The sequence below is a fragment of the Balearica regulorum genome, chromosome Z, assembly GCF_011004875.1.
Source record: "Balearica regulorum gibbericeps isolate bBalReg1 chromosome Z, bBalReg1.pri, whole genome shotgun sequence".
Taxonomy (NCBI): domain Eukaryota; kingdom Metazoa; phylum Chordata; class Aves; order Gruiformes; family Gruidae; genus Balearica; species Balearica regulorum.
This window is the reverse complement of record NC_046220.1, coordinates 48,421,778-48,444,992: the sequence shown is the minus strand read 5'-3', so window position 1 is coordinate 48,444,992 and position 23,215 is coordinate 48,421,778. Positions and strand designations below refer to the sequence as shown.

The following is a 23,215-nucleotide window of genomic DNA, read 5'->3' as shown; positions in this document are numbered from 1 at the left end:
GAAGGGAGCCTACAGGAAAGATGGTGAGGGACTGTTTACCAGGGAGTGTAGTGACAGGACAAGGGGTAATGGGTTCGAGCTGAAGGAGGGTCGATTTAGATTAGATGTTAGAAAGAAATTCTTTACTGTGAGAGTGGTGAGGCACTGGAACAGGTTGCCCAGAGAGGCTGTGGACGTCCCATCCCTGGAAGTGTTTAAGACCAGGTTGGATGAGGCTTTGGGCAACATGGTCTAGTGGAGGGTGTCCCTGCCCATGGCAGGGGGGTTGGAACTAGATGATCTTTTGAGGTCCCTTCCAACCCTAACCATTCTATGATTCTATGATTCTATGATTCTAAGATTTTCTTCCTGGTCTGAATATGTGCCTGGTTACTGGTCACCCTGGGCTGTCTAGGTCTCCTATCTAGGAGCATATATAGCTCATCTCTTTCTCACTCCCAGATTGTTAATGCTCTGCTCACAACAAGAATAATCATCGGGTTTATTAAATATTGAATTGAGCAATTCTATTAAAAGGCCGTAAAACAATAAGTGACCACTTCTCTCCAGTGGTCACACCCCAGTGGAAACAGCAGATACTCTGGCAAACATAAAGGAATGGGACATAACTCTGATAGTCTGCTACTCCTTGGTAAATGAGACAACTCTTGGTTTCTGTAGGAAGAATACCTCCACTGGGCCAATAAATGGCCTGAAAATGAAAAAAAAAAAAAAGAAAAAAAAAGTGGCTAGAGTTTTGATGTCCTTTTATCTTTCAGTAGCATTTTACTTCACTGTACTGAAGTGTTATTGTCTACACTTTAGGGCCAGGAAGAGGCAAGGATGCTTTCTAAAAATCTCCCTGCAAATTAATAGTATTCCTTCACTGTGACTGATCTGTTTCCACAGAGACAGTATTTGACAGTATTTGGAGCTTCAGTTGCAGATAAAGAATTGTTCAGATGATTTGATCATTGTTCTTAAAACCACAGTGTTTCATTCTGTATCTTTCAACCTAGACAAAAGTTGGCATTAACGCAGCATTCCCTTTTTATGAATGCAGTTGCATGCTCTGTTGTTGACCAAACAACTGACAGAACAAGGCATACCAATCTGCCATAGCAAAACCAGATCAACAGTTTTGATATCTTCACAAAACCAGATGTTCTCTAGTATTTTTCCATATAATCAGTTAATTAACTGCTTTAATTATTACAAACCCCCTCTGATATTGAAGCAAAATTGAGCATAGTATATCTCTTTGTCTAGTGACAAATTACATGTACAACTGACTAACCAGAGAATATCCCAAAATGAGTATTCATGTCTATAAGACTATCAGGTAAGAAGCTCCTGAGGAAAGATACATGCTGGCTGACAGCAAAACAATGATAAAAAAATTACTAAGAAGAAATTCTTGCCCATTCCTAAGTTAATTCTATTGACATGCATTTAACGAATGCTGTGTACTTGCCAGAAAATTAAACAAATAACGGGCACTGCTTTAGTAAATCACTAGCTGGCTCAAGTGTTTTTCATGAATTAATCTTTCTTTTTATGAATGTAAGACAGAAAAAAAAGGGGGATCTTGCAACCGTAATGAAATCTGTGAGCTCCGTCTGTGTGTTCTGTAATGGCAAAACAGTGCCAGGGACTACAGTAAGGAACTGGGTTGCCATGCAGCTCAGCAAAACTGCCCCCTGAAAAGGCACGCTGACCCACTTTCAACTACCAGCTCTTGCTGACCCTTTGTTGAGTGAGAGGTTCTTCCAAGTTTTTGTTGGTTTCACCCTTTCAGTTCTCATTTCTAAAGAAGAAAGCCTGTCTCTCTCTTCCTCCTCATTTTCTTCTTTCTTCCCCAGTATGCATGGAAGAAAGGCAGATTGTTTCTTGTGACTGTCTTTGCTTTAGTTAATTTAAAAAAAAAAATAATCTTCCACCTCTTCCCTTCTTAAGAACATGCTGTGGAAGAAATATGGATCTTGCCATCAACAAAATTATGATACAACTCCTTAAGGAACTCAGTCTGATCAGAGTAATTCATCTATGAAAAACCATACTTTAATTGTTACTCTTGGCAACAGTGAAGGATAATAGTGTAATATTATACTAAATATTGCCACATGCAATAGTAAAAACCTGTTTCAGTCTTGCCAGCAGCGGTGTGCAAACCCCTTTTTGAATTCAGGTTTGGATGTTGTGATTTAACCTAAATCTTTTGCTTCTCCTTCTTCCAAAACCAACAGAGGTTTAAAGAGAGCTGCATTTTTATTGGAACCATTTGCTCAGCCTAAGTTGCCAAAATAATTTACTTAAAACCAGTGCTTTTATTTGGGTTAAGGTTGATTCCTGAGCTCCACAGAGGTCGAGGCACTTAGTTTGTCTTCCTCCTTCTCAATTCCACCATGGAGTCTACAGCAGAGCTCTGCCAGCTCAAGTTGTATTTCCTGAATCCCAGTCCCCCAGTTGAGCTTATCTGCATTCTTGACTCTGCGCAAGTGGATGATAAACCTTTTTTCAGGTCTTTTCCTCACTATTTATCTGCTACAATGCATTGAAAAATGTGTGGCTCCAAGTATTCAGAATAAGCAGGCTCCAGCGGTGCAACAGTGCAAGTCCTGCTGCCAGTGCTGCTACTGCTGGTGTGTTAGTGTGACCTCTCCTTTGATAATGAGTGACAGCTGCTGTGAAATGCCTCACAGGGTGTTTGCCTCTCTTGGGCAACAAGTGGAAAAACATAAAAATATAGAATTTTGGAAGTGAGTTACAGAAAAAACATGTTCTACTTTATACTACTTGAAAAGCATTGTTTGAAATTCAGATAGCTCAAACAAACTGATAATATAGTCACAATCTCCTGCCAAAACTTTTTAAATCCTGGGAAATGTTTCACAATAACAAATACTGTAATGTTATCGCAATTAAGGAAATATTTATTTCTCACTATGTATGCTTTTTGTACATGCGCTTGTAAATGGGACAAAATCAGGCTCTTGAACATCAGAACCTTCACATGATGATAGGGTTTGAGTCAAATACCCATTTCCAATTATATCCTCTTGTAATTAGAGCCTGGTTTGGATCAAAAAATGAAATTTGTTTGTTTGTTTGTTTTGTATTCCATTGCAGTAGAAATGTCATAGGTCAGAATGATATATTAAAGATGCTCTATGGTAGCAGTGCCTTGATCTGAAATAGATTAAAGCTACGCTTCAGTTTTAAAGTGAAACCAGGGTAAAGATTTTATGATTCTTGTATATTACATTCTTCTCTCAGGAGATCCTAGCACAAAACAGTTTCAATCTCATCTTAAAAGAAGTATTGCAGTCTTGGGTGGAATTCTCATGAAAAGACAACCAGAAATAAACCATTGCTTGTTGTTTTTTGTTTGGGTTTTTTTGTTTGTTTTTTTTTAGATGCAATCCAAACTGAAAGCAATAAGAATTTAGTGAATGGGAATAGGACGCCAATCTGTGTTGAAATACAGCGTTGTATGGATTCAAGGTCCAGCATTAACCCATCCTGAAAATATGTATATCACATTTAATGGCACAAATGTTTACCTCTGCTAGCATTACAAAAGAGAAAAAAGTTTAAAAGATGTAGCTTTAAAACAAAATTACAAGACTGTACAAAATTTTAGAAACTTACATGACAGCTGACTGAACAGCATGATTTCTGTCCCATTAAAAGTATTCAAGATTTGATTTTATCCTAAATCTGACAGAAATCTTAAATATAAATAATGTAGGGTGAGTGATATAAAACAAAAATTTGAAAATATTGTCAGCAATTCTGAACGAGAACATGGTCTGATTCCAGAAATTGCTGTATCTTCAACTCTAGACTATTTTATCAGAATACTATCTATAAAAAGAAAAATTAAAAAACACCAGTTTACTTAGTTTTCTGCCAGCAGTACATGAAATAGGACTGAAAGGGACTAAGATCTGGTCAATGCATTTTGTAGCTGTCATTTTTTTGATTTAGTCATTCTAAGAGGTTTTCCTTAGAAACAGAAGATAGGCCCCTTCAATTTGAGCCTGAAAGGTCTCAAAACTATGCACAACATAGGGCCAAACAAACTACTTGAGATTACTACTTCTTCAAAAATACCAAATAAGATGTTGCCTGTGATGGCAAAGAAGAAAGGAAGCTCTCACCCTTATAACCAGCAGCGTTGGTTTTCCAGTCGTTAGCATTCAGATGTCCTGCACGCGAAGTCCTGACAATAATATGCTGTATGTCTCTCCAGGTCAGAAATGGACTATGAAAAATGGAAAAGACAAAGTCACAGATCAGACATATTACACCAGAATGTAGGGATACAAAGTAATGTAAGCTAAAAAACCCCAAAAGAACACTCATTTCTCTTATCATCTCCTTTGCTCATTTCAAAAGAACATGTTCTAATTTTGCAGAATTACTACATGAAATTATTTATCCAGATGGGAGGTTTGCATTAAGCAGACTATAAAAATATATGATAATATTCTATTGTATAAAACTTAAGGGAAGATGAAGAGGCATCTTCCCTTTTCACACAGAGGCAATTTGTATGACCACCAACATATGTTATCTAGCTTGACCAGTGCAAAGGAAAAAAAAAAAGCTAAATGCTGGCTTGCTGAAAAGCTCTACTAAATCTTACTAACTACGTGCTCCAGCAGGCAATTCCTGTAGACTTTCAGCTCCTATTGAAGCTATTTCAGGTGCCTCCGTTGTTACTCATTTGTCTATGACACCCAGTCTTGGAATTCACTTAGGGTCTGTGTGTATTCTTCAAGAAGACCAAGCAGCCCGCACTGAATCTGAATAGGTACAGAGCAAGTGCCTGATTGCACAGGTGTGTATTCCTTTAAGGGATTCCTAATAATCGGTCCATTGGGAAGGTGAAACAAGATGCAGTTTGCACCTTTACTATGACATTAATGCCCATTTATCTTGTAGGATTGGAGCAAATCTTTAGAGATTATAGTTTTCTTGTTTCTCTTAGATCCTCCTCAAGGAGAATTTATTTTCTTAGAAGACGATCTAAAAGTGCATGGCTGTGACTGGGCTATTTTTTTTTTTTTGTTCTCCTTCCAGTTCCTCAGTTTTTCTACTACCCGTAAGAAAATGAATAGTATTCCATTTAAAAATGCAGTTTCGTAGAGTGTAGGTGTGTGCACACCATGGATATGCTGATGTAACCTAGCACTTTTCTACCTACAGTTGGGATACCACAGGAAGCAGCATGTACTCTTCTAGAGTCAACACAGAAAGTCCTGTCTATGCTTGTTGTTGAAACAGGAAGAGGAGATGGAATAATCTGAAGAAGGAAGATGATTTTTGAGTGAATCTCTTTGTAACTGTAGCTAGAATTTTTTGTAATTTCTTCCAAGATCTGTCAATTCATGGCCATTCAATTTCTCTTCATTTTTGGGTACAAGATATAAGGGTATTCCCATGTTTAAATTAGTCTGTCATTTTTAAGGAGAGATTATGCCTTCTGTCCTTGAGCATTTATTAAAGCATTAATATGCCTTTAGATACATTTGTTCTTCTTAAAGTGGAATTTCTCACACTAGACAGTTGGACTAGAATGACAGTAATTGTTTATCCAGCTGAGCTGGTAAAAATGACTGACAAAAAAAAAAAAGAAAAAAAAAAGTCATGGAATGTAAGGAGCATTAAGTGTTTGTAAGATAGGGTATGCTTGGACAGTCACGTAACATGCTTCAAGAAAAAAAATCAATATGATTTTATACCAGCTCAGGAATTTCACTGAGAGCCTGTGTAAAGTCTTAGAAAAACATGTTTCAAGCCTTCAGGAAGACCTTCAGGAATCCCAAGAGCTGCATTCTTTATAATCTGGAATCTAAACAATCTGTTAGTCTATAAAGCAAGTTGTACATGCTACTGGTGAAAAATAAGGCACTAAAATGCTCCTCTCAACTTCTAAAGGAGAGATTCAAGATAGGGAACAATCAACTGATTATTTAAAGATGAATAATGATCCAATGGTGGATCTAACTATGCCTAAGTAAAGGATCTAAAGATACAGTAGGCTTCACTTGATAATACCAACCTCTAATAAATTGGACTTAGTTGCTCAGTCAGCAAATGAGATTATGTCTCAGAATAATGGTGTACTTCTAAAAACAAAAATCATGGCAGATCTTGAAAACTGAGCCATTCACTGTTGTATCTACCATCCTTATCTAATGATAAAAAATAACGTATCAATTTCTGGGGCAGAAAACCTTGATCAAAGGTCTGATTTCTAGGACATGACGTGGTATACAGTTAAATCAGTGTGTCTCTTATGCAACCTCCCAATCTGCTTGCTTACCGTATAATTCATAAGATTTTAATGTTTTCTTCTCTAGGAATGGCAGTTTGGGCAGTTATTTATATGTAAGAGATTTAACAGCCTAAGAACAATATTCAAACCAATTTCTGTAGCCTACTATAGGACTTTCACTATACTAAGAACTGAGCTATTGCCAGACTCAAATTTTCTCTCCACAGTAGACACCTCATTTGAAACAAAACAGGTCTGCAACTGTTTGCCCATAGTTTTTTTCAGAAACTTCAACAAAAAAAACCCAAACACCATCAACAAAAAAAACCCTGGAATGATGTCAAAATAGCAGTTCATTTGGAGAAAGAAGAGGTTTTGGTTTGGTTTGGTTTGGTTTGGGTTTTTTGTTTTTAAACAAGATAGTCTAGAAGACAATTTTAAAGCATCTGGAAAAATCACAGAATTGGTCAAATATTTGTAAAACATGTCAAAATTGGATCCTAAGTGAGTAAACAGTTGTTTGCTAGCCATGTGGGCCCCAGATCCAGACAAGATGTCACTGATGTTAATTGATTTACCACTTGATTAATCTCAGAAGAATTAATGGCTAAACATCTTGAAATGAACAAATGCATTAACAAGAGCAGTACTAACGCTGCTTGATAATGGATTGATTTCAAAAAATGGGCAATTTTCTTCCAGAAATTTTTTTTTCAATGTCTCATCTGAAATTGCCTTGGGATTACACATACCAGACAATACTCAAAATCAAACCAGAATAAGTAGAAGTGAGAACAATTACATACTAAAGTGCTTACACAGCAGCTAAAAAATAATGAATGTTGTGTCCTTAAACAACAGTTATACTCTAAGGTACAGCCCTCTTCTTTCAGGCTTTTCAAAATGTTTACAAAACAAGGTAAAAGAGAAAAAATGAAATAGGAAAAATATATTCAATTATATTACAGTAATATTCATTTGAGATTTAACTTTATCTTTAAGGAGGCTGCTTAGAAATAATAGATCATAATTTCTGGCCAAATCTGATTTCTTCATTCCACAAGTAATCTCCCTAGTGACAATTGGGCTAATCCTGGAAATAGTAAAGAATTCAGGCTCTATCCTTTTGTATAATGATACTATGCCAAAAATAACTGTTCAAAATAAATAATTGGTGCAAGAGAGACAATTAGCAAAAATTTCACTTAATGCAATAAACAAATAGGGTGAAACTTTGGTAGGTTTGTGGTTTGGTTTTTTTTAGCAAAATTATATGATTAGAAACATGAACAATGATTGCTACATTAATCTTCATAATCAGCAATTTGAATGTGACAAAGGTGGCCTATCAGAAAAAAAAAATTCTTGCCAAAATAGCAGACTCTGATAAGAATTGCTGGAAGAACACAATAAACTTTTCTTCAGAGAATCAAGGAAAAATACAGTATAACAGGGTGGATTAAGAAGAGGATCATAATTCAATTTGGAAGTATCAAATAACCTTCTTTGGAAATTTTGGCTATGAGAGAATAAATATGGATAATTATTGCTATAAAAAGGAGTATCTGTGCCCTAAACGTCTTGTAGAGCAGTAGGAGGTAATTTTCATCTCTAATTTCTGCATAACGCCACCCTTAAGGGCTTTATGATAAATTTATAAACAAAACATAATAAATAGTTACTTGGCTTGTTCACACATTCCCATCACTTACAAATCAGCCAAACTGTCCCATAAGATCTACAACCCTACTACTTGTCCTAATGACTCCAATATATAGCCCATGGACAGGAACATTAGCTATGTTAATGGCAGACAGTCTTCTTTCCAGGTCGCATAAAGAATCAGTGTGAAGATGCTTGTTGCAGCAGAGAATTTTAAGAGGGAACGAGACATGAAGACAGTCTCTAATTGTGGTGCTTATCCTTTGCTCAGGTGTCTAAATGGTCTATATCATAACTATTTCATTCCTGAAAATAAGAAGATACAACAATGGACCCTAGTGTTTAACAATCCAGTCATGCATATTCATGGACATACAAAACATGTGCTTTTGACATGTCTGACACCCTTATAGGTTCTAATTGTCAAATACTTTGCAAATAATCTTATTAAATTCCTACTGGAACAGTAAAGAATATTATATGCTTGCTGATCAGCATGTAGCTCTTTCCCCGTAAACATAACTTAAGTTTCTGCTTTAGTAGTCTTTTTGTTTTCTGACCCAGTAAACCAGTGTTCGTTAAACTAGTACATCAAACAAAACCATTTGGTTACTTTAGAATTAGCTCTCAGGTCCTTCTTTGCTCACACTTCTTTTCTGGCTTCCAGATTGCTTGTCGGAAATTTACCATTTCTGCTGCTAATTTCTGATTTGCATTCAATTTTACACAATCAGATCCCTTTGAAAGAAACCAAAGCCTGGCTAAAGATGACAATCCCTTAAAAAATTAATGGCAACTGAAAATACTGTAAGTCAGAGGTCAGTTATTAGTAGTGTTAATGGCATATGCAAGACCTCTGTCTAATGAGATGTGCAATTAATGAAATTTTGGGAAAACATCTTTCTAAGATCAAAATTGCTGTCAGTAGCCTTTTACACTAATTGTCATATTCTTCCTCTTTTTCCATTAATAGCTTAATTTAGGTACTGGACAAAGAAGAGCAGTGATACACATTTGAAAACAAATTGCTGACTAATTAAGAACACATAATTTAAACATAATTCGGAAGAGTGCCTGATATTTGCCAAGTTTCACTGCATCTGTCTATTTCAACAGTCACTAAGTAATTTCAGTACATCACTCACATTTCAAACATATTAATCTTAAACATCTCAAGCTCCACAAATTCTAGAATATCAGAATTTTCCATTAAAGCTACAGCTTTTTAAACATCTTTTCAAGGTAATAGCATTTGCCTCTACAATATCATCTTTATCAGCTTATGTCTGGCTCTACTTCATGTAATTCAGTTTATACTTATGCAGAATCTCCATCATTTCTGCAATGCATCCTAGTCAGTGTTTGAAGGTTTTTGCACTGGCTCCAACCATCTTTTGGATTTCCTTCACATTGTTTTTGAGGACAGAATACAGACAAGTTGTGATATGACATGACAGATATATTCCTTTAGATGAACAGCAGGATAAGCAGCCATACATCTACCTGCAACGGTGTTCTGGTGTCAAATCTGTAGTGCACACAGTGGTGGCAGATTCCAGAGTCTACACAGTATTGTGCTTTTCCCAGAGACAGAAAATACTAAGTCCCAAAAAGAAAACAATCAATGGCCCATCTGCAGGTTGATAATGATTACTTTCAGAGGAGGAATCCCTTGAGAGAGAGGCACCTGAATCACATCCCTTATTGTGACTTCTCCAGAGGAAGGATGAAATGGGACCGCCCAAAAGACAGTGTGCACAGTCTGCTGAGGGACAACAGTGTGGAAGCAACAGCAACAAAAACCTTAGGTCAGTTGCCAGTTTTAGATCCAGCTGTGACTGCGCATGAGGGGAAGCTTTACATTACCTTAGGTTAATGCAGACAGTTATAATTAGCATGGTACCCAGACTACTGATTTGACCTATATGCCAAGTCTAATGATACTGATTACTTTTAATATAGTTGAGTTAACACACTGTGGTGCAAAGAATCTCAAAACAAAGACTGCAGGGAGACTGCAGTCCAGTAAACCTGCTCCTCTTCCAGCCTCCCCTTTTTCCTCTTGCTGCAAGAACATAGGGAAAAGCAGATGGGCTCCCTGCCCTCAAGGTGAAGAGCCAGCAGCAACACTAAGAGCAACTCAGAGACAATCCTCAGCAGCCTCCAAAAGCTGAGGCTGGGGAACACTTGGAGAACCAAGAAACTACAGGGGACAGAGTTGCCATACTCTTAAGACTCTCAACTGAGCACATCCTAACAGATTTTTGAAAAGCTTATAAAAGGCATTGCCCTGGCAGCAGAACGACGACTATCCACTTGTTCTGTTTCTAGCTGTTGCTCCAAATTGCAGACACAGTAAAACTCAATGAAAAAGTTAAAAATGATCACAGTCAAACATATTTTTTTTAACCTAGACACAGTTTAAGAAATGTCTGGATGGAATTTTCTTAAAACTTTTTTAAAGCAAGTTACACGGAAAATCTCAGACTGAACGATTATTCTTTGGCAAAGTTATATGTAACTGAAAACAGGACCTTAAAATGGGAAACATTGGGCAAGCTGAATTCAGAAAAGTACTTCCAAGTCAATCTCAATATAAGAACTGAAATTGTGTAAGTGCCACAGGTGGTTACAGCTCAAGAGAAACACAGGTTCTAAATTAAGCATTTATTCATGTTTACGGTTTTCAAATACTTCACCATCAAGACCATCATTTTAAAACTACTCACAAATGCAAAGATTCACAAGAAGATTTCTAACTCACACATTCTAGCATTCCCTTTTATAACAGGCAGTCAATCAATGGAGCACAGACCTAGCTAAGGCTGATGGACTTAAACGATAAGCTCTCCTTGTCTTATGTTGGAAGCCTACATATAGAGGTCACTTAGCAGCAGTTCCATAGTTCACCTCAACTGTCTCATCACCTTTAGCCTATTACTATATTTATGAACAAGCCAGCCCCTCTAACTTTGATGTTCTCTGTATCCAAAACTGCCCCTTGCCAGACAGCACACTGCTTTTCTCCCTTCTGTAAGAAAATCGATCAGTATGGGAAGTATTGCAAGTATCTGATCAGTTTTCAGAAATCCAAAGTATCTTCCTCTGACACTCTTGACCCTTTGCAATGTGAACTCTATTTTCCTTTCATCTCAGTGATTACACTTGGTTGTACCGCTTTTTAGAAGAATGCAGTGCATTTTCACTTTTCTGAATGGATTGTCATTATCAGAATTCACTGAAATTCTTTACTTCCTCCCAGCACTACCTTGTTCTAGCCTTGGTTTCATGTAGCCAAAGACAAATTAAGTATACGGCTCATGTGAAGAGAATCGTAGACGAAAACAGAACTCTCTCCGAAGCTGTACCACTGAGTATACCAGTGGAAACAGAGCAGACTAATACTTCCATTTCAGATGCTATTTCTTACTCATGTAACTGCAGTTTATATGCCCTGGGCTGGAAAACATGCATTGGCTTATACATAGTGGGGCATGCAGTTCACTTGGGGATGTATAATGTATTCCTCCATCAGCAACCTAAGGTTTTGGTGGGTTGTTTGGTTTTTGCTTTTTTTTTAATTTGGCTTCTCCAAAGGAACATGGCAGAATGCCCACTGGAACAAATGTGGGTATACTGTCTCTCCAGACTCTGAGTCACCGAAATTCCAAATTCAAACCTTTCATCAATGAGAAAGGGTATTTCAGATATCAACAGTAGATGGTACTATGCAATGCAAATAGTTTATTTTTAGTAAGCACATTGCTGCATCTGCTGACTAAATCCATTATACTTTATATCTATAATTGCTGGTTTACAATTAACAAAATTCAACATTATGCAATAACTAAGAAGTACAATACATAAGCAAGCATTTATTCATAGACCCTGAACAAGATACTAGATATACTGGGAACCATCAGATAAAACAATTAACTACCTGAGTAACATAAGAAAACCACAAAATATGACGATTAAGAGATATATTGCTTGGTGTGAGAGCTGTTGCGTATCTACATTTTTGTATTACGCCCTCAGGGATTCCAAACAAGCAGTCTGAAATTCAGTTACACTTTAGTTCCTGAAGGAAAACATGCCACTTGATACTCAAATACTGGACCAAAAATAATTTAAAAAAAAGAAATGAGTTCACATTACTTGAAATTGGGGTACTAAGCGGACCACCATCCCAAAACAATTTGTTGCCAGAATTTCAGGAGCAGATGCCAGTTGGAAAAACAAACAAAGTGGAGAGTTCAAATAAGTAGGCAGGTAAGAGGTTCTCCATCAGCTATATGCCAATCCTACCATATGGGGCTTATCAAAGAAAGAAAGTGGCAGGTTGGAGTGGAAATCTGTGTTACTCATTTTCCATTGGTTTAATATACCTTTGCGTGTGAGCTGAAGCAACCTCTTGGCTGTTCTAATGCATATCCAGGCCAGACTAGTGCTCTGTTCACCTCCTGATGTCTCCCAGGAACAGAACTTGGCTACTGGGGAAAAACCGACCTCATAGGCTCAAAGCCCTTCCTCAGTATAATTTGTTGTGTTTTCCAGCACAAAGTGGAATGAAACTATACATTATTACAGACATATTCAAGAAGCGTTCAGGACTAAGTGCTTCAATTTTTAAGCAGCTTGCTGTATGAAGAGCACAATTAACCTTCCAAAACCCCTTTCCAACTAGTCTTTTTTTTAAAATCTCATATAAACACTAGTGCTATTAGCACAGACACTAATATGGAGTCTAAGGAACAATCTATGGAAATACAAACTCTGTTTCAATACAAACCAGTTCCAGTAAGCCCTTACGCTGTCACAATATAACGTATCCTTTACATGTCATATATTTTAAAAGTATTGGAGAAATACTGAAGATGGCTTCAAAACTTCTTTTTGCATACTTTAATTCCTAGCATTTATTTAGGATCACCTAAATTGGCAGGTATCACAGGTGAAAAATACAATCTGAACTTACAAATCAGACAAATAAATAGGAATTACCCTTCAGAAACTGCTCAAAATAATCTGAATAGATTTCATACAAACAAATCCCAGACATTAGAATTTAATATATTATGATATGATCTCCCTAGGCCTTGCTTCATAATCTGTAACATCACAAGACCAAAGGTTTCTCCAACCCTAGGACTGGATTAATTTAGGGGAAAAAACAGCATGGGAAACCTGGAAATATTTCTCCCCCCTACTTTCCTTTTATTTTTCCTTTTTTTTTCATGCCTGTGTTCAGAAAATTAGTTGTATGGGAGGAAAAATTAGTGAATGGAAAACAAATGAATGAAACCACATTTATGATATTGGTAATATAATTCCTTTGTATCTATTCAAATACACAGGCTATGATTTGGAAATAGGTAAGAAACCTCCACATATTGAAAATTAATAGAATCTGAAAGGAGGCAAAATCATTAATTTTTCATCCTTAATCTCTTGTTAGCACCCTGCCACAGAGTACTACAAATACAAAAAAGTGACTAGGATCTTTAGTCACTGGCACATTTTATCTCCATCACCGCATGTGAAGCTTTAATACAGTCTTGTCTTTGTTCCTATCATAGCAACTACTAATTTGGAAAAAAACCCAAGGTAGTCCATAGACACTAACATGGATTTCCCATTGGTACAGTCACCAAAATTCACAGAGAAAAAAGGTGTAAAGTGCAAGTTCAATGTGTTTTAAGATGTCACAATCAGCAATAGCTTGGTTGTAGGTATTTTGTGCTATAACTCTTTGAAACTTTCAATTACAACAATCATTTTTTAGAAGAAGCACACAAAAATCATATAAAATACAAATAATAAATTACAAGCAACCTCCGTTCATTAAGAAATAATTAGAAAAACTTGGAGCAGAATGAAATTCACACATATGCAATTTTATCTTTATGTGCAGATTGTTTAGAATGAATTTAAGGATTTTAAAACTGAGATTAAGAAGATATTAAAACAATTTTTTAAAAAAGAACAATACCATTATATTAATTTTTCCAAATACCTTTATTTCTAATGACTGCATTAAGAAAATCTACTTATAATGATACAAACGCTACACTACTTAAGATTATGTCAACTCTTCAGTTACTAACTCTTACTCTCATGACTATAACTCAACAGCAAAAAATATTCTGTGTTGAATACTGGCCCATGGTTTCTTCAAAAAAACAACATTAAAGATGGAAACATAATTCTGCTGCTATGAATTATATACAATTTGAAATTACTATTGTGTACAAATTTTTTACTTCCTTCAAAGGAAGTGGCTGCCCCCAGAGGAAACTGGTTTTCTTCAGAGTTTAATAGAATCAATCTCCTAGCACTTAGAAACATTTGATTTCAAGCAGGATTTGGGGTGGAGCATTCCACCTTAGACCTGCAAATATTCTCTAACACAGCGCAAAGTAATGCAAAAGATTTTGAAATACAGATTTACCTGATAAATCTCCAGTATTTCTGCTGTTCCATGAAGCACATTAAAGATACATATTAAACACGAAGAACAAAATCCTACAGTTGAGAAAACGCTTGTAAGATGGAAACTTTGCTGAGCTAAAGGTCAAAAGGACTATAGAGCTACACTATCCACGGTTTTTATAGCCGAGGAGCTTAACTCATTAGAAAAAACAGACTTGTGTCAGCATGCAGAAGTTGAGAATTTTTATTTTTCATATTATATTAATTTCTGTTCATGGTATCCTAACATGGTCCCAAAACTTTCTTGAATGTTCAAGGATGGACACCGCTAAGAGAAGCCTGATGAGTGCAAGAGGTGACGTACAGTAGCCTGCAGAGTACAGTACATCTGGACAGCACTGTGAGGGTACTGTAAGACATTGTGAGGATGCTGTACATCATTTAGTGGAAATCACCTTTGCTCAAAACCATTTCAAGTAATTGCAACACCGAGTACTCTGTTGTCATTTCCATAGTGTCAGCTTTCCTGCATGTGAAATAAGCATGCAGATCTTTCCTGCCCTTGGAAGGGTACTCTGATTACTACAACAAAGTTTCCAAAGCACTTTGAGATCCCTGGATAAAGGTGTTGGATGAGTGAGATAGATCTTTCCATATGCTTTTTTTTTTTTTTTTGTCGGAGTATAGCTCAGATCTTACTTTGCTTCCAGTGCCAGTGCAATGATGCCTGCAGCCATAGGTGCAGAGGCTGAGGTTCCAGTATGGCTGTCTGTGCAACGCTGCCTCAGGTCTGTGGTGATCTGGAAGAAATTGAATGTGTGAAATTTAGAACACAGCTTCAGAAATCAGAACAGGTTTCATTTGCTGGAATGAGTCACATGTACGTGGACAGTATTTCCTTCTTTCATTGAAAGGAAAGGAAAAAAAGGGTGTCTGAATACATGACGTTAGATGTTTTCAGCTTGAGTCACTTGTGAACTTGGAAAAGTGTTCTCTATATTGCACTGAAAACATACGTTAGTCTCTGTTTTCTTTTCATGGCATAATCAACAAAAAGACTTGTAAATTAGAAAAAACATGCAGAGGGTTTTAAAACTCCACAATTAGAACTCTAACCTTCTATTTGCATTTATAGAGCGCTTTCTATCGAAGAATCTCAAAGTGCTTTACAAACAGGATTGAACTAAATCTTACAGCGCTCCCTACATACAGGCTGGTTATGCCCATTTTAGAGACTATAAAAGAGGTATGGAGGGGTTAATTAGGGTGTCTGAAATCACACTGGAAGTATGTGACAGAATAGAATACAGTTGGGCTTGTGCTAAGTACCGTAAACATGTACCTTCCTTCATGCCTTATGCAATAATTCACATGAAATTAAGCAACAATTCACTGGAAAATCCTGATGTAATCACAAATTTGGCCTAGACACCAACCAATTAGTTATTTGCATAATAATTTAAATTATTATGTATTGCTTAATTTTATGCTGCTACATATTTTTATATGTAATCTAAGTGGATGTATAAACTGTAATGTGCAACACCAACTAGAGGCACAGTCTTCCACTTGGTGTTACGATGTTCCTGTCACATAAGGAATTTTAGGTGGATTCTTTCTGTAAGACAGTAAATCAAACAAAAAAGTGTGTTTATTCTAAATTCTGCTCCTTTTAGGCAATGTTAATCTAACATGATTCTAATCTATGCTCTTCTTCCCTAAGAAGTGGTTCCTAGCAAGAGCAAGGCGGTAGAGACAAGCAGTCACCACAACCTAGCAGAAGCTCAAGCAAAACCCACAGGGACTTGAGAATAGATACTAGCAGGCAGCAGTCCACAGCATGGAAACCTCCATGAAGGTGGCAGAGCGAATGACCTGCAACACCAAACCTTATTCTCAGCATTTCAGCTGATCCCTGAGATTCAGTCACTACGAGGCATAAAATATTTGCCTGAGGGGCAGAGAAGAAGTTGCTTACACAGCTTCTTACCTAAGTATATAGAATTATTGTGTCTCCATTTGCTTTAATTCACTAGTATCATACTTCATTTGCAACATGAACATGCAAAACATGCGAAGAAAGGATCAGAGGATCAAAAAATCACAAAAAAAGCATGAGGCATGTAAAAATGCCTGTCTAGCTTTGAAACTGGGAGATACAGAAAATATGATCTGACAAAACAGACACAAGCAAATGCATGTAGGAGGTATAGGTTTCACACATTTGCATTAGCCATATTCAGTAATATAGTATTACATAATATGTGTAAGGCTGCTGAAAATTCTCATGACATGTAAGCATACGCAAGCTAACACTAAAGACTTTTAATAGAAAAGGAGCTAACAGCACCCAGGAAATGATTGTTGAAAGCAAGTAGTGAGCAAGTGAAAGAAAAAGAAAGCTTCTAGAAGCTGAAAAAGATGGATTAAAGCATTTATAATGTCATATCCTTAAATCAGTGAACTTACCAAAGGCCAGATTTCTTGAATAATTCAGTCTAGAAAGAACCTTTTTTCCCCCTCTTATTTAATGTCCTTTATAAATGCACACCTTGTTAAAGAATTTATCTGTCATCAGCTAAAAGTTGAACCCCATAAATAAAACATTAATATAATTTCTTTATCTCTTGCCTTCTCTCCTATTGACTGTATATTAATTTAGACAATGCAAATTAACAGTGTTGGAAAAACCTTGATGAATGCAAATTCCATAAATGCCCTGACAATATTAAGAGGTGAAACTGCAGTAGGAACAGCCCTTACACTACATTGCCTATATGTGCAAATGCAGGTAGTGATTTTGCAGGTGGGATTAACATATCCAAGGACTACAGGATGACATACACCCAAATAGAGACATACAAGATTCAGGTATCCCATTTGGAAAAACACTGGTCAGTGCTGTGGCGAGGAGCAGAAAGGAGGCCAGGAAAAAAAGAGGGCAGAAAAAGGGACTAACACATGCTTGTTTCTTTTGTAACCTGGTACCATGTCCCCTGAAAAAAAGGTGGTGCAGCAGCCGCTTTCCTTGGAGGACCAAAAGGTAGCAAAGCCTGCAGGAGCTCAGGCAGGGAGAATTACCCTCATAGCAGCTTGTCCTTCAGAGACGGCCTCGCTCCATACAGTGAAAAGCACACTGCATTGTTCTATCTGTGTTTCTCATTCTCTGGAAGAACATGCTTCCAGAGTGTTTATACTGTCCTGTAGTTACAGATATCAAGTACAACAAACAATGACACCTCTTTATTTGGCAATGTTGTCTCTCATGTTCTAAGCGGATGCTGTGGCAGCAGTTTGAACTACAGACCCTTATCTCTCTCTTTTACTGAGCAAATACTTCAGCTGAAAATGTGTAGGGAAAGCTTCCTAAGTGGAAATCCCATTTGAGCTATTTCAAAGGAAAGTTATTGACAGGAGCTGAGATGTTTACGTGAAATTACCTCCAAGATCTGAGGCATGTTTTTCAGCACTATGGATTCGCTGTCAGAGAAGTATCACATCTACCCTGAGAAAAAAGGAGTACAGGACCACCGACAGGCAAGCAAATTTCAAGAAGAAAAATGGTGCCCCAAATTCCTGAACCACACGAGGGCAACATCATTAATACCAATAAAAGTATGTGGTATTTGACAGCTCCATGAAGCTGTCATTAGTGTATATTAGCTGTCATTCTGATCAATAGGGTGGAGACAAGGAGACACTTTTGACTCTTTTGTTGAGTACAACGCATTTGGACGCTTCAAATACCTTTGTAACAACTATTAATCTATGAAAATGTTGATCAGACTGCCCAAGAGAAGTCCATGCAATACTTCTAGGGCCATGAGTCATGTCCATTTCTAAATCTTTTGAATCAACTAGATTTGACTTCAGTCCAACAGCTTTCAGAAAATCCAAACATTTATTAAAGAAAAAACTCTAGACACACTATAATAGTTTTATAGAAGCAACTTGCTCTGAAGTATTAAGGAGATGCCATTTCTGTACAGTCATTATAAAGGCTGCATCATCAATCTCTCCATAGATTCACAGAGAGGTTAATGACTAAGGTCAAAATGGGATTTCCCTTAGCAGAGAACATGCTCACTCTTCCTCTCCCAAGCCTCTGCATTTCTTGCTATTTCATATTTCATGACAAGAGCTTTCTGAACTGATTGAAACTTTTTTTTTACCTTCTGCTACAATTCTTCAAGATACGTTGATTTCTATGAACCTGTGTCCCTAGAAGTGAGAAGCGTTTAGCAAAAATCTACAGTTCCTTCTCGCATCCTTTGTGTATCTGTATCTACTCAAAATCGAAGGTGCCACATTGTGTGTAACTTGATACCCTGAAGAGTTTCTGAAAAAGAGGCTTTTGTTTGCGTTTTAAGAGCTGGCAGGAGACGGTGGGGGTTTTTTGTTGTTTTTGTTTTAAGTTGTGCTGAGAGCAGAAGCTAGTCAGCAAGGCAGAAATATATCTTAGACTAGAAAGAAACTCAGCAGATGAACTGGCATTTTTTAGAAAATAAAGAAATAGGCCGAACAGTAAGAAGAGAGGTTATTTTCAGAAGGTAAGTTATGTAATAGGTTAATAAATTATATCTGTGAGGGACTTTCATATCTAAATTCCTTAGTGCTTTAAGAAATAATTTGAAAAGGAATTCAAAGGAAGTGTGATGCATTTGTGTAACATGTTTGATAAATGAAAGGCCTATAGATATGTAACTATATTAGGTGGTGCTTAACCTATCCTAGCTGCATGGTCTGGAGTGGGGAAGCTATCTTCCAGCATATTCAAAATAGCAGAGAAGAGAATAATAGGAAAAATACCTTAACAACTGTATATTATTAGCCAATACTTCTGCACTCACTCTGTTACGAGAGATAACCTCTATAAGGAAGTATATTTTTATGGTCTTTACCTACTGTTGATTTGCGTTTGTCCCAGAGTGTAAGCTTCTATGCCTATAATATGCTGGCACTGCAGCTGCTCGTGAAAACACTTAAAAGCAATTCTAGTTCTTTTCTCTAAGAGTCTATGTAAAAGGCATACATCCAGATGCATCTGTGAAATATTTGTACACTCTGGGCACGTTAAATATATCCAAAGGTTGGAAACTCAGTCCTTAATAGTCTAACAGTGCAATACAATTTGGTACAGCATAAAGTCGAACACAATTGAAGTATCTTTCTTCCCTGAGCAACAAGAAACTCATGCAAGATGGTAACATCAGTGTGTATTTAACTGTAACTGTTAGCTCAAATTATTTCAGGACAGAATTTGCTTCCATTTACTTTAGATCAAAGTAAAAAAAGTAAAAGTAAAATGCTCTATATGGAAAACAGAGTTGTACAGATGAAATGATGTTCTTAAGCTATCATTGTACAAGACTGGAAAAAACCTCCAGACTAGAAAAACTTCTAAAATTACATTACATCCTATATTTGTAACAAGCAATTTTAAAAACACATAGTAATGAAAAGAGAAAAAAAGTCTTTTGTGTAGTTATAAAAGTGTGGGTGCTTCTATTAGTCCATATTGAAACCAAAACATTTTTATAAGAATTTTTAGTCCACACAATGAGTGCCTAACATTTGGTTACTGTTTGTTCATCTACCTTATAATACATTCTGCACATATTGGATAGAAAAACAGAAACGAAAAAAAAAAAATAAATTGAAGAACTGCAAGGAAAAATATGAAGGAACTGTGGAACATGACACTATAAAGTTGTAACCATTCACTGTTCCTTAAATGTGGATAGGTATTTCTGTACTACAACACTGCAGAATCTCACATGATATTAGAGTTTGTTCAGAGTTGCATGACAATAAGAATGGGTTCATTTAATTTTGATTGCAAATCCCATGCCAGGTCACTTCTTCCTGATTTACTACAGCAGTATTTTTGTTTCCTATTTTGAATACAGGAGTCTCACTCCAACAAACCAAATCACCACACACTTTGATCAAATATTGTTACTCTTTTCATGTTGTGGCATGAAGCCATAGCTTCATAGCTAATTTGTATATTGCATATAAATTTAAATGCATAATTGAATTTGGTGAATTTAAATTTAGTAATAATATTTCTATTCTTCTTTTATTGTTATTTTTCCTTTTAAACTTACTGCAAGCCCTAATCTTTTTGTGGAAAAATATGAAGACAATCTCTGACTCAAAAGGAGCAGCAGTCTAACCAAAAATGTGAGACATGATGAGTGAAAAGGATGTGTGGTACAACAATGAAAACAAATAGACATCTCCTTTATACTAGACTCTTTTAGCATTTTATAGCAGCTGAAGAACTTTGTCCTCAAAATTTTCAGTTCTGTCTTTAGTTCAGTTCTTGTTTCAAACAAGACTTCTTTCCAAGGTAAATGAGGCTTGATAGGTACTTAGGAGAATTGGATTTTAGTAGACAAGTTGGAGAAGAGAATAGCAGTGCTATCATTATTCCTCTCAAAATCAAGCTAGGAGCAAGACAATCACACAGGTGAGAGCAATGTCCCTGTCTTCATGTGTGTGCATCTTGAAAGAACTTCTTAATACTCAGTTTGAAAAGCTGGCTTCACAATTTCGTGTCATTTCTCACCAGGCTGTAGCTTAACAGAAGCATGTAGTTGTTATCCCTTATGGGGATAACTGGGTTACACAAAACACAAACAGAGAAGTATTGACTGCATCTACTGTACACTTCTGCTTTGTCACTGAAGGTGTCTGGAAGGGGAACAGGCTTGCCTGGCTTTAAATGCCAAGTACCAGCAGTAAAATACCCTCAGATAGGTTGTGTGTTTCTGAAGTGAATTGATAAAATAGTACAGGAAATAAGTCTTGGAGGGAAGATTTATGGTCTGATATTCAAGCATTTGAGATCAGTGAATCCTAGGGCACATGAACATCAAAGTTGCTTGGCACAAGAGTAGCCCAGGGTAAACTGAGTTCTGGTAAACAAAGGATCAACAGACTTAGGTTAATACTTATGGCTCCTCAGTACCTTATGCTTTTACCATTCACTGTGCAAAATTATGCACTCTGTAGGAACAATCTAAAATTGGCACATGCAACTGGATTACTCCCAAAAGAATGGAGGATCTGATTAGTAAAAGCAATCAGTGCTTACAGAATTGATGGATTTAAATTAAAAGTTATTTTTATGATCTCTGATAGCCTGAGATCTCCAACGGAGACACAACATCAAGAACATTTTTAAAGAGTCATATCTTTAAATCTTTTCCATAATGTTTATATAAAATCTCTTCATTATTTCACTAATTATGGGATAATGTATGTTCATTCTATATATAATAATTAATGTCTCCTTTGTAAAATACACCTTTCAAAAATCTTACAAGAAAACATAAAACTGCAAGTATTAGCACAGTGCATAAATTCTAGAAGTGATGGGTACTATATTTCAGTAAACTAGAAAATTATCTATTCTAATGGTTCATAAGAAAGTCTTTAACAATAACAGTGAGATCACCTCCAGGTGTTTTTCATGCTAGTGTAAGTCATAAGGGAGTGACATGTGAGAAATAAGCAATGGTCTTTTATTGAAATAGTAATTCTGTAAAAGAAGAAAGTCCTTCTTTCATCAAGCAAACCACTCCTATTACAAAATCAGAGGAATGCACAAATATTAAATCAGCTAAGCAGAAAACTACAAATAAGGACTGAGAAAAGTGCAGATATTTTACTAGATTTAAAAAATGAGCAAGGATATACTGGTCAACAAAACAAGTATTGACAGGTGCAAGAAGTAATAAATGAATATAAGTGAATAAAAGACAAAGTGGATAGCAATGAATAAAAATCAGAAGATAGAAAGTGCATAGAGGTAGTTAGGACAGACAAAGGTCAAATGGTGAAACCTAAAAGAACAGAACAAAGTATAAGGATGTTTTATTTTCAAATATATCAGAAGCAAAAGAACCCCCAAACCGATATTGTTTTAATTGTCCAGAAATAATAGAATAATTAATAGCAGTGTATAGTAAATGGCTATTTCACTGAATGTTCCTTTCTGGAAAAAAAATCTAGATGAAGTTTACAGGGCATACAAAGATGATAAATCATCTTCCTATTTATAGCTATTTTAAATAGCCAGTTTAAATCAGAAAGTTTGGAAGCACCAAAGAATTTTACAAGAGCTGGAAAGGGAACATGTTAGACTGTACTGTTGATTTTAGCAAGTCTTTGAACACTGGAGAAGTTCCAGAAAATGGAAAGAAAACCCACACACTGTTAATATTTTGAAACGGTAAGCAGTATTTTCTTAATAATTTTATCTATTTGCCAAGTTTGTATCTAGTGTAAAACAGCTGATAAAGGATTTAAACTAATTATTAATAAATTAATTATCTAGTAGCATATTTAATGGTGAATAACATAAGCTTCTGGAAAAGAGAACTTGCCAAAGTGCTGCAGTAATTTTTTTTCTGGCCACTATTTTGGTTGAAAATAGTATAGTCAGGATTCTACAAGATACCTAATGTGGTACTGCACATTAAAAAAATTAAAAATTATTTAAATTTAAGAGATTAAAAATGTACATGATACGTAAGACAGATCTAAAATGGGATAATTACAAGATCTCAAAATGTAAGCATATATAAGAAAACAGATATATACTTAGAAGCAGACAAATGATATGTACGCCTATAGCACATATAAGAAGTGAGCATTGTTTCTAATCAGGCCTTCTACAATGTGGTTCTTGGCCTTAATATGCCCTTAAGTTTTTGTCAAAGACCTAGAAGAAAACACCAGCACTTTCTGATGAATGTTGCACTTGGAGAAACTTTGGAGAAAGAGGTGGTGATGATGAGGGCTGGTCTGGATTGACGACTAAACCAGTACAGCTAGTGGTAAATG

At 36.2% G+C, this 23,215-nt stretch overlaps 1 protein-coding gene across 2 annotated transcripts in view; it reads right to left on the bottom strand.

Annotated features, from left to right (window-relative positions):
• Window positions 1-23,215, bottom strand: part of PCSK5 (proprotein convertase subtilisin/kexin type 5) — a 261,481-nt gene that overhangs the window by 110,131 nt on the left and 128,135 nt on the right. For both annotated transcript variants that reach the window (XM_075739243.1, XM_075739241.1), the window contains exons 9-10: window positions 15,059-15,159; window positions 4,143-4,246 (exon numbers count right to left, since the gene is read on the bottom strand). In XM_075739243.1, coding sequence (XP_075595358.1) covers window positions 4,143-4,246; window positions 15,059-15,159 — 205 coding nt within the window. The remainder of the gene's footprint in view (window positions 1-4,142; window positions 4,247-15,058; window positions 15,160-23,215) is intronic.